General features: G+C 55.3%; 1 protein-coding gene across 1 annotated transcript in view; it reads left to right on the top strand.

The window, feature by feature from the left end:
• Window positions 1-1,134, top strand: part of Pka-R2 (cAMP-dependent protein kinase type II regulatory subunit) — a 29,975-nt gene extending 28,841 nt beyond the window's left edge. The window contains exon 9 of the mRNA XM_037237569.1: window positions 2-1,134. Within this exon, the coding sequence (XP_037093464.1) occupies window positions 2-235 (234 nt within the window). The 3' untranslated portion in view covers window positions 236-1,134. The remainder of the gene's footprint in view (window position 1) is intronic.
• Window positions 1,135-12,709: the final 11,575 nt, after the last annotated feature.

Here is a 12,709-nt window from a genome sequence, read left to right as displayed (position 1 = left end):
GATCAACACCATCGAGAAGGGCGGCTACCTGGGCGAGCTGGCGCTCATCACCAAGAACCCGCGCGCGGCGTCCGCCTACGCCGACGGCCCGGTGCGGCTGGCTTTCCTCGACCGCGAGGCGTTCGAGCGCCTGCTCGGTCCCTGCATGGACGTGATGAAGCGCGAGATGCAGCACTATGAGGCGGAGCTGCAGCGAGTGTTTGGTGCCAGCGTGCACATCGCCGAACTGCGATAAGCGGGCGTGCGGGCAGCGCACGGGCGGGCCTAGGCGGCGCGGTCGGGATGCAGGCGAGCGGCAAGGGCGTGCGCAGCCCGTGCGACGGAGGGGGAGCGGGCGCAAGTGGATGGTGGTGGAGCGAGAGGTGGGGAAGGGAAGTGGCTTTCCTAATAAGTTGATTTCGGTCGCCGTGCCCATTCTTTGGCTTGCGTCCTGCGGTGTGGGCTCCGTGCGGACGCTGACAGGGGGTTCAGAAGCGAGTGACGGTCGCAGGTCGACTGGAAAGTGTATAAGTGCAGGCCTTCGGCCTTCGGACGGCTACAGTGCTGTTTGTCACCCGCAAGCCCAGATCAGCTGTGCTGCGCATTGCGGCTGTGGGCTCATTCACGTTCAACGTGGTGACCCGCCGGTACAAGCCAACGAGCAGTCGGAACGTCCGTGTTTGATACCTGCCGCCTAGTCGTGTTTGGTGTGATAGTGTAGGTCAATGTTGTGCCTCGGAAGTTTAAGTGGGTTTGGTGTGAAAATTGCTATTCTGCTGCATTCAGACGTTTCCAAAGAGACGGCTGCTGGAATGCAAATAGCTGAGCCTGAGCAACTGGAATCGCTTTGGCGTGTCAAATCGGCCCCATCTCGCTCTGTGTTCATACAATAACGTCAAGACCATGTTGTTACCATTACACTTGGGCAGTCATTCTCGTGCGCAGGTATAATCTCTGCTCTGCTGTCATCGTCGGTGTTCGCCGCTCGGGTCTTTGCCATGTGACGCGGCAAACCGGGGACGATAGTGCTGCCCTCTCGTCTGTAATGAGCAGAGTGCAGAGTCGTCTAGCGGTGGAATGTTATAGCAGAGCAGTTAATCAAAACCTACTTATTTCTGTAAATGACCTCACCATATCAAATAAATATGATCCAGATTTGGAATCTTAAAGGTTCACAAATGGGTAAAAGCAGCATCAGTGAACTCATGGCAAGCTATCAGTACGCAGACAGCTAAGTAAAAGTGGTGAGAAGTAAAACTGGCATCTCTTATCATCCACAAAACAAGACTTCGTACGGCAAATGTGTGGATTACTAGTTGTAAAATTTGATATAAGATGGCAGCACTATAAGTTTTGTCTTGGATTTCCACAAACATGTGTCCGAGGGGAAAGCTGAGCCGCTTAGTTTGACCGTCATCAAATATCTGGAGCGGTGCTATTTTAAGCACTTTTTAGTGCTGCCTTTACGCACTTTTAGCATTGCACTTTTACTCGCTAAAAAGTGCTTAAAACAACGCCGCTCCAGATATTATACCGCATATTATATCATAACCTGCATATCATACCGCACTGCATTTGCTCGGGTGAATTAGGTTTCGCAGACGTGACAGGCACCTAATGCAAAATGGAGCTACGAAGCCGATGCACTAAAACAGTTTGGCTGATGACAAAACCCCGTTTTGGTACATTCCATCAGTCGGCCGTGAGATAACAAACCCCGATCAAAGGTTTCGGCTCGCCGGCTCGCTTATACCCGTGTTAACTCCGTCCGTCTAGATAGCTCACGTCTCTTTCCTGATTCTCACACTCGTAGCCGTGTGGGTTCCAGTCACTTTAGCGTCCGTCATTTGCCCTTAGCTCAAATGGTCTGCGGTCGGCGGCAGCGGCCGCGCTAAAGACCAGGTGAAGCTAGAGAGTAGGACGAACCGTGCCGGGCATCGCCGCACGTTAAGCTTTCGCTACAAAATTCTGTCGCTGACCCGGAATTGCATGGCAGGATAGTGGGGCCTGGGCGAGGACAGCAAACACTACATGACTTTTACGCTGACCTTAAAATCCATTCAATCAAAAAGATTATCGCATTAGATCTTGAAATACATGGGACGTGCAAACCGATGACCAGATGACGCCGAGGATTTAAACCTACGTGTACCGACATACGCAAGCGGTAACGGGTTGGAATGATTGCAGATTTGTGGAAAATTACGAGTACAAGTATGCAGTGGCATAGGCGGGGGGCACAGGGGGCAAGTGCCGCCCCCCCCCCCCTTCTTAGTTCCCTCGGGGTCCGAAAGGACCTCGAGACCGTCGATTAAGGGCCCGATTTGAGGGTCCGAAGGGCTGGCCGGAGACCATATTAGGATGCCCTGTCACGCAGGGCCGGAGCCTCAAATGCCAGTCTGAAGGCTCTTTGCGTCGATTGGGGGCCATCCGAGTCGATGTGGGCCTTTTTTGGTAAGGCATTACCAACACCAAACAGCTGGCTCTGTACCGGTCTGAGTACCGGAACCCATTTCTTTCGCAGTAACAGGGCCGGAGCCCGTGAAATGCACTGTTCGGGGTACCTGAAGCAATGGGGTACCCGTGTCGGTTAGGGGCTGACATTGCTTGGCAGGGGTTCTGTGTCTGCAAGTGACGCCGAGTCGGCCAGGGGCCGTTTTCCAGGGGGATCCACGGGGGCCTAAAACGTCGCCGAAGGTCCTTCCGTGACCAATGATCAAAGGCCAGACTAAAATGCTGAAAGGCCCGAATGCTAGAGGGCCTCTTGCGTTCATCGGGGCCCTCTGAAAAAGGAAGGATATATGATAACTCATTATGATAATCCACAATGAAACCACGGAAGGGCCCTGTGTCACTCAGGGCGCCAATGTTTAACAGGGCGCCTTCCATCCCAGTTCAGCCAATGGAAGGGCCTTGAGTCACTCAGGGCGCCAATGTTTAACAGGGCGCCTTCCATCCCAGTTCAGCCAATGGGACAAACTGTAGTTTCTGTATCCCCCTGCGTCTAGAATGGAAGTCAGCGGGCACTCCGCGCTGGGACGAAATGACCCTTCAGCCCTTTGACTGGGACGACAGTATACCCCATTGTGTTCTACCCACGGCCCCCTTCCTGCGGAAAAGGTAAGGGTTTCCCAATGGAGTAAGTCGGAATAAAGTAAGAATAACACGTTGGCCAGGCCAATCCGTGCTTGCCAGAGAACGTCCATCCTTGTGCACAATCTGCTTGCGACATAGTTGCTTAAAACGGTTTTAAGCCTGCCCGCACTCTTACAGTTTTTTGTGTGCTGTAATGTAGATTGCCGACAGCTCGCAATCTTAGCAGCAAAGACAGCTGTGGCCGGGGTTGAAGCTTCCGTAAAACCGAGCGGCGGCAGTCGCTGCAGATAATACCAGGCGGGCGCCGGACGAGCCAGAACGGCCGGCTTAAAATGATGCATTCGAAAATCTTTCAAAATCAAGATTTGACTAGCGCGCATAATACCCCCCTATAATATTGAGGATATCCTGTGCAAACACCTGAACAGTTACAGGAACACGACAATGAAGATTCTACCCTTACTCTTCCATTTTCACCACCAGATTCCAGTGCCATTTCGCGTGTTAGATATTCATATGCTAGATATTATGTTATGTGCTATACGTGTTATATATGTTAGATATATATTAATTTTCTTCCGCCGCCCGTTAGCCGCCGCCTATTATTATTAACCACGAAGCAGACATCACGTGGCCTGCGGAGACTGCAACGCCGGAGGCTGGGGGTGTGTTTACAAGGCTTGTGAGTGGCAAGTAACATGTTAAAAATTATGCCACCTAATTTGTATCGATAATGGAGTATGACCGAGAGTTGAACATTCCAAGACGAATGTGGGTGGGCTATGTTGATGCAAATTTGTGATCATGTGTTGATCTGCAATTCACGTTCATGTTACCCTGTGTATTTCTGTAGAACCCGGAAACTCTGCCAAAGCCTCTGAGCTTTATCAGTTTAAAGCAGTCCACTGAGCCATCTCAGTTTATTAACTTCAGGATTGGAACGGAATGGCATCTTCTGGTAGGTTCTGGCTTCTGTTCCCGTACCAAAGATACAAATAACGAAAAAAAAACGCGAAGAAATTCGTGCCTCATCGAAGTCTAGCAGGCCATATTAGGCTTTTTTAGCGATGGGATAGTGTGAAGTTGAGGGTTGGTGTGGCTCCCTTCCTCCCAATGGTGGGCCCTTTGTCAACCTTGCGCACCTGCCTCCCCCCTCCCTCCTCTTTCCTTTCCTTTCTTTCTTCTTTTTTTCTTTCCAGAAACTTGTCCACCATTTGAAACGAAAGTTCTGAAAAACGCAACCGGGTGGGTAACGGGTAAGAGCAATGTAGTCCGAATGGGTAGTGTGTGGGTATGAGCACAGCCGTATGGGTGACGAATAAACCAGGTAAAGGAAATCTTCACCTTGAAGATTGCTTTAGACAATTCATATATATCTACCCTTTATTAAGATGGGTGTAACGACGGATAGACGTGGGAAGCCTGTGACGGACTGGCATCCAGTCTGCCCACCGTGGAAGCCACATTTCCAGAGAACCGACCAACGCTAAATGTACCTTTGCGACACGCTTACCTTGACCCTTTCCTACAGGAAACTGTCCTAGCTAACCACGTAGTGCACAGGCGCGACTCACCACGTCTTCCAAACCCTCGCAACTCTCCCATCCCCTTCCTGGGAATGTCACCCGAATCACTCATGCATGTTGTATGGTGGCCCATCGCCCCCACACCTATAACGGCGTGAGTCCACCACGTACCTCCCCGGCAGCCCTCCCCGTGACCACCTCCCCGGCAGCCCTCCCCGTGACCACCTCCCCGGCAGCCCTCCCCGTGACCACCTCCCCGGGAGCCCTCCCCGTGACCACCTCCCCGGCAGCCCTCCCCGTGACCACCTCCCCGGAGCGCCTCCCCGTGACCACCTCCCCGGCAGCCCTCCCCGTGACCACCTCCCCGGCAGCCCTCCCCGTGACCACCTCCCCGGAGCGCCTCCCCGTGACCACCTCCCCGGCGGCCCTCCCCGTGACCACCTCCCCGGCAGCCCTCCCCGTGACCACCTCCCCGGCAGCCCTCCCCGTGACCACCTCCCCGGCAGCCCTCCCCGTGACCACCTCCCCGGCAGCCCTCCCCGTGACCACCTCCCCGGCAGCGCCTCCGCGTGGCACGCGCTCTCCTCCCGGTAAGCGGGCAGCGGGCGGCGGGCGGCGCGGCCCGTCAGTGGACCGCGGGCCGTCGGGCGGCGCGCACCGGTCGCGGGTGCGGGTGCAGCGCCGGTGTCGCTCCACCGTGAGCCGAGCTTGGGTACGGTGCTGCTGGCGGCCGATGGAGCGGGGATCGCTGCTGCGCTGGTGAGTAGCTGCGGCGTCGGCGCCTTCGGCTGTGTGTATGCACATGGAGGCAGGGTACGGGGTTGCCGCTTCGCAAGCGACTGCGCGCGGGTGCTACAAGGGGTCTAGGCAACCGGCGGGATGTCTGCATCATTTCGTTGCATGTTCCTGTGCCTTATGCAGTGTTCCGTTGCATGTACCTCTCTTGTATGTAGCGTAATCATGGCTGCGCTCTGAGGAGTAAATCTGACGGACACAATTTAATGAATGCTTTGCATTCATTTGTCTTCCCGGTACGAAAACCGCAGCATTACGCGTGCAGTGCATACGTCTTAAGTGAATTACGGGCGAACTGCAATTGAGACCAAACTGAGTGTGTTATTGGAATTCTGCGCTTTGTTTTCAGGAAAGGCTCTGGTAGATTTATATGCACTTAATCGTATGACGTTCCGTTTAAAGGCACCGCCTAAGTAGGAACGAATCTTCCCACTTTAATCGAAAACAGTAGCTGTTGCCCCATCTTTCATTCTGTTTGTGCCTTCCACGCCCCTACCCGAGTGCGGAACACGTTGGGGAAGGTCCAGTGTTGCATGACACGCGCTGTCACGCGGTCGTAACTCGTGGCGCGTGACTGGTGCCGGAAGTGTCGCGCTCGAGCGTGTCACCAATGGTGAATGGGTTGAGCTCGCATTTGTGAACGTCGTTATGTAAGCAACGACACAGGCCGTTCCGGCTGTGAGTGTGTAGCGGCCTTATGACAAACATGGCCACTGCAATAACAGCATGTGTTTGTTATCTCTCCTGACAAAGGGTGTGTCAATTTCGGTTGGCACAGCAGCGTCAATAGAATTTAAATCAGTGACGGGAATGTGCTAAACAAATGCAATTTCAGTAAACATGGGCGACGTTGAATAAGAAGCTGAGACGGAAAACGAATCTCGAAACATCGGTCAGGCTCCCTCGTTGACTGCTTTCGGTTTCCAGGGATGCTGATCGACAATAACGATTTATCTGCGCCAAAGTAATTGACCAATCCTCGTTAGACTTTCGGACGCCTGCACAATTCATATGCTAAACACGGCTAATTGGAACTAGCTCCAGAGCGTTATAGGCGCTTCATTTGCGGATCAATGGCATAGCACAATCAATGCGGATCAATGTCATTTGTACAGGGCACGTGTGCCATTCTTCTGTCTCGGCTGCATCCTTCTTGTGTACAGCACTGTTAATTGCGCTGACTTCATGTTACGGGATGGGACCGCACAATTCCCTAGCGCGGTTATTAAGACTTTGTACAACAAAGTAAGATCTTAGGCCCTTGGTTTTGTGGCATTTTGAGTGGGAGTTTGCATCCTGGCAATAATTGGCCTTCAATATACCAAGGGGTACTGGTTGTACGACGACATCAGAGAAGCAATGATGCATTGGCAAAGTTGGACGTTTGAGGCTACGGTCATGGTCACGAGTTACTCAAAACTTTTAAGCTGTACTCGTGGTCCCGCGTCACTAATAACCACTGGCCATGAGTACAGAGAAGAAGGTCCAGTTTTTCCAAGGTAACAATTTTACTTTGCCTGCTCAATAACGTCGTACCACGACTTCATTAAGCAATCAAAACAATGTTGTAAGTATCCAACATGATATGATTAAATATAAAAAAGATATGGTCAGATACCACATAAAATGTGCTCATTTATTAACCGTGCTGGGTTAAATAAACTGACCAAGACATGGCTTATCAAAGGTCAGATACTGTCACCATAAGGAATCTGAATCCACACGAAGATGCTAAACCACAAATAAAGATATTACCATAGTTTGATCACCGTGAATGATCTATTCAATATGATGGTTGTAGATTATAACTGGAGATATGTTTGGCTAAGAAACAAAGTGTTGCATGTTGGCATACAATCTATATATATATATATATATATATATATATATATATATATATATATATATATATATATATACGGCGAATGACATGAAATAGGCTGCAACGTGGTTTCAGCGGATTTGCTACTTTATTAGTGAACACTTGGTCCGTGTTGTACTTGAAGCTACATAAATGTCATGAAATGTGTTATGTCCTGAGTTGGAACGTGGCAATGCCCTGCTTCCTGCCGTCATGTAACGCTCGTTCAAATGCACTGGTGTTCCATCAAACAAGTGCTCTAAAAACAGGTGCCACTCTGCAATTCAACTCCCAACTTCCCCAACAGCCCTGACCGACTTGACAAAGCGTTACCAAAGCTGCTAAGCGGGCGTTATCCGCGCATTTCACGGGAAACCAGCGTTGCGTTTTGTTTCCCACGTCGTCAGCAGCCGGCGACTGCGCGCGCCGGCGCGTTGTGGCCCTCCTCGCGGACAGCTAGCGGTCCGCCGCACGGATCACTCCAGGCCCGGTCAGGACGCGTCAAAACGGCGAATCTATTTCATCGCTCAATGGCTGCGGTGATGCATGCGGCCAGCGCGGCGCGACCATCCATCATCAGCGGCTTGTGCGCCTAGTTAGCTATGTAAAACGCTCGGCTGACCGATGGGCCGCCGGTCGGACTGAGGAGGGGTGCTGCCGCGCCCCGCCACCCCGCCGATGCCGACAGGCGCGCTGCTCGGCTCCGCGTCGGTTCCGACAGGGACGCGCCGTACGTCCTCTCCCGTCCCGGCGAGGGTGCACCGTACATCCTCACCGGTTGCAACAGAGACGCACCGTACGTTCCCGCCGGTCCCAACAGAGGTACGCCATGCGTCCTCGCCGATCCCAGTGGGGATAAACCGCACGTCACCGGTTCCGACAGGGATGTGCCGTACGTCCCGCCTGTTCCGACAGAGATGCGCCGTATGTCCCTGCGGGTTCCGACAGGGATGCGCCGAACGTCCTCACTGGCCCTGACAAGGGCGCGTCGTACCCCTTCTTCAGATTCCGCCAGGTGCGCACTGTTCCTCCCACAGCTCGCGACAAGAGACGGTCGTGCCTCCTCGCCGCTCGCGATAATTTTGCGTGCAGTGATCCCCCAGTTTCGGACGAGCTTATCGCCGGTCTGTCAGCTAACGTGACAAAGGTAGCTACGCGAACCCCTCTTCCAGTCGGATTATGCGTGGGCCGCAGGGTAAAACAGAGTCAGCCCTCCAACCGGCCCATCACTGTTCATCTCCGACTGAAGCAGTGAACCGACGACTGAGGCCATGAACGTCACCGCGCCGGCCGTCTCGACGGTCACCTCAGCCACTTCCTGCAGCGCCGTCCCCGCGCCCTCTCAGTTTCACCTCCTACTGTGGGCACGGTACCACGTCCGTAATCTCAGCAGCCGTCAGAGCCGCCCGGTCTCACTTCCCCGGAGCGGGGCGGCCGCCGGCGCGCCGTCCATTGTCCCAGAGCCGCGGAGGGCGCGCCGGCCAGATGCCCGCGCTGCGGCACAGCGCCGGGAGCCCGCTTCACGCCAGCTGACTGCGGTACAGTTACAGCGGTCTGCCACTGACCATTCGGTCATGGCTCGTCGCCCCCTGTTATGCATGTGCCCGGCTGCCGGCGCGCTTAGCGGCGCGGCCCAGCACCCCCGGCTGTTGGCGGAGCGCTCCGCCGGCGGTGCACCCAGAGACTGTCACCGCCGCCGCCGGGGCTGGCGGAGTAGTGGCCCAGCACCCCCGGCTGTTGGTGGAGCGCTCCGACGGCGGTGCACCCGGAGACCGTCACCGCCGCCGCCGGGGCTGGCGGATAGCCCAGCACCCCCGGCTGTTGGCGGAGCGCTCCGCCGGCGGTGCACCCGGAGACTGTCACCGCCGCCGCCGGGGCTGGCGGAGTAGTGGCTCGTCGCGGCTCTGCCGACGTCACGACCTCCGGGGCTGGCGAGGTGGTGCGTTCTTATAGCCTGGTGCGTGCGTATAGTTGGTGCGTTCTTATAGTCTATATAGGCTCAGCAGCTGAGTGCGTCGTCAGGCACTAATGGCGACGACGACGAAAAAAATATTGGTTCACGGCTGGTATTTACGTTCTTCGTCCTATCAAGCTCATCAACCATATCCAGTCTTGTCAATAATAAGATTCCACCTCAAACCTACCATCTTCCAACACCCTCCCCAAGTTCCTCCGCTCCTCCCGTTCGTGCCGTGCCTCCTGTTCGCGCTGCCCCTCTTCAGGCCCTGGCTCTGCAGCTCCAGTTCCTCCTCCCCGTCCCTCACGCCCCCGCCCCTCCTCTGGTCGCCGGCGCCTCCTCGACGCTATCCTTGGCTGCTGGCGCAATCAGACGGCACGGGCGGCGGCATGTAATCGTGCCGCGGTTGTACTGGACCATCCGGACCGCGCCATGCTGTCAACAGCCCACACCGGAAGTGGCGCTCCCACGGATACGGAAGCTGTCACCGCTCGGCTATTTGAAGTAGCACCCTCGTGAGTGTGTGTCCCAGAGCTAATTGAAATTGTTTGTGGACTCTTGCTGTGGTGTGGGAGCCTGTTTGGTCGATGAGGGGATAACTACCGTAGTGGCCAGGTGGTCTCTAACTAGATGAAATGGCGGTGGGAGGGAGGCGAGGCTCTTCCGACTTCTCCTTGTGATGATCCTTCCGCACTCCAGGCACGTTTCTAAGCCGCTTTGGAAATCGCCACGCCAGTCGGCTCCCCGTGGAGGTGTTTAACTGCGCATTCCAGACGCCTGGGCTGCATTGCTAATGTCTAACTACACGAACCGACGCAGTTCAGAACACGACAGCCTGCGCGGCTATGACTGCATCTCCATGGGTGTCCGGCGAAGCCTTCGACTGACCTCCATTCTGCTCCTGATTCCGATCCTGCGCGGCCACACCCCACCGCCGAGGCGTACCGCAAGGTACAGTCGGGTGTTCCACTGTTCTAAATTGTATCGTTCTCCTGTCCGTGCACGCTGCTTTCATGTGGAACGGAGCTAAACATGCCAGTTAACCAAACAATTAACCACCATTCTTGAACGCTTAACGCCCTTCGGTACTTCCCACTTTCACACAATCACGCGCGCGCACCCCGGCATGGAGGCGGAAGCTGTTAAAGACGGGCAGTTATGCCTGTCTGTTAAAGACGAAGAGAGTAAGTATTATCCCTGCCTATCCTTGTTATGACAAGGAAGCTCACATTGCCATCTCGGCAGCCGAGGGCCGGGCGAGGCTCGCTGTCCGGAGGTCAACAACCGGCGCCGAATGTATTCAGCGGCCTGTCGAGCGATCCGCGCACAGCGCCCGCCCGACGCCAGCCGGAGCGCAGCAGACACACGCCCAGCGACGGAGAGTTCGGTGGTGATGACCACCTGTGCGACTCGAGCTGGTGGCAGTGTTTCGTCGCAGAAAGGCACGTTGAGATAGAGTTTCCAAGCGTCTGCGTAATTTTGTGGTGAGCCACATTGGATATAGAATGCTACCGGAATGATTGTGGTCGAAAAAAAATGAATGAAATATAATTATACAAATAAAAAACAACATGTATATACATGACAACCTAAGGATTATGATAACAAAGTTATCAACAGCACTATGCAACATAAAACAATGATTAACAAAATGCTGACGCCCCTTAGTTTCTGACGGAGACTCTGGCTTAGACTCTGGCTGAGACTCTGGCTGACGGCAGCCTCACGTCGCGGTGCCAACTAAAGGCTGGGGTGCAGGTGCCTGAGTACAGGCAATCGCCCGCGGTGCCGTGCCATAGGCCTGGATTGGGTGCCGAGAAGAGTGGCAGAGCTCCATACCGTAGTTTCTGAGCGCGTTCTACAAAGATGCTCGATTTTCGTTTCATGGAACCGTCGCAAATCGTCAAGGCTGCATAACGGAGTTTCGTACCGGGGTGCTGGAATTTTGTGCCAGGTGTTGGAGTGCGTGCAGAGCTCCGTGCCGTAGTGCCGTTCGGCGTTCTAAGGCTCTGACTAGGAGATCTGGAGTGCCTGCGTTTGTTCCGTGGTGCCGTCCAGGAGTGTCACAAGCGCCGACCTTCCTCGCTTCGCTCGTGCTGAGAGGTACCCGGGGTGCCCTACTGAGGTGCCGTGCCAGGGTCTTAATGCTCCGTGCTGTGATACGGACCGGCTCACCGTCGAGAGGTGGCTGGTATGCTGTCCAGGCCCGCCGCAGCTCGGCAGCGGCGCGCCCTGGCGCCGGAGCTCGGCGGCCGACCGGCTGTCACGGGCCACTGGTCGGCCACGGCCGGCGGCGCGGCCAACGACTCTCCCCGCCGTCACGGCTGAGCAGGCTCGCCAGATGCATCAGGCAGCGGAGGCGGCGGCGCCGGCGGCGCCGGCGGCGGCGGCCTTCCTGCAGGGACTCCCGGATAACGGGACCGCCGCTTGCCTTGACCCTTCGCCGCCGTCCTTTCCCGCTGCGGGGCGATCACGCGATGGAGGACAAGCAACTCGAGATGGGCGGGTGTCCACTGGAAGAGAAGAAGCTGCGACGAGTGTATCAGTCGGGCGTCAGTTAGACGTGCGGAGACACGCGCCCTGTTGATCTGTCTCGTTCCCGTGCCAATCCGCAGGTCCCTCCCCGCCAAAATCGCGCGTTCGCGCCACGCGCTCGGCCTTCAGGCAGCCGCCCTGGCGGCCGGCGTCGGTGTTACGTTCCCATCATCTGTTGCAGTCGCCGGCGGGCGGCCGGCGCGGTGCCCGTTATAGTCCGCAGATGGCCGGCGCGCGCCGGCGGGCGGCCGACCGGCCAGACGCCGAATAAAATCGCCGCCCGCCGGTAATGAATACAATCATGAATATAATTGACGGCCGAGATGGATTGAACGGATTTCCGTGCACCAGATTTTGGACGATTGAAGACCTCTCGAGAGCCGCACCGCGCGCGTGCTACGCGTCTCCCGTCGGGGACCCTTCTCATCAGCGTTTCACTACGGTTGGGACTGGATGGGTGGCCTCAGTTCCCCATGTGGACCTGCTATTGAATCTCAAAGCTCATGTCGCTATACACTAGGCCTCCTGGATACGTGATGCTGTTGTCAAGGCCTGGTAGCACAAATTGCTAGCGGGACGTTGTGCCATTGGGTCCTGTTCTGATTTGTCATTGGAAATGTTTAATTCAACATCGTGGTTTGAATAATTGGCTTATAATGACCATAAGCTCTGCCAAATATACCCTTTAAATTTGTCAGCGTTCACTCTCTCTCCCTCTCTCTCTCTCTCTCTCTCTCCTTCTCCCTCTCCCCTCTCCCTCTCCTCTTCTCTCTCTCTCTCGCTCTCTGCTCTCCCCTTCTCCTCTCTCTCTCCTCTACTCTCTCTCTCTCTCTCTCTATCATCTCTCTCTCTCTCTCTCTCTCTCTCTCCTCTCTCTCTCTCTCTCTCTCTCTCCCTCCTCTCTCTCTCTCCTCTCTCTCTCTCTCTCTCTCCTCTCTCTCTCTCTCTCTCTCTCTCTCT

This window comes from Pollicipes pollicipes, unplaced genomic scaffold (assembly GCF_011947565.3).
Source record: "Pollicipes pollicipes isolate AB1234 unplaced genomic scaffold, Ppol_2.1 Scaffold_7261;HRSCAF=8764_pilon_pilon_pilon, whole genome shotgun sequence".
In the NCBI taxonomy this organism is placed as follows: domain Eukaryota; kingdom Metazoa; phylum Arthropoda; class Thecostraca; order Pollicipedomorpha; family Pollicipedidae; genus Pollicipes; species Pollicipes pollicipes.
The sequence above is the reverse complement of the archived record's forward strand: the minus strand, read 5'-3'. Positions and strand labels throughout refer to the sequence as shown.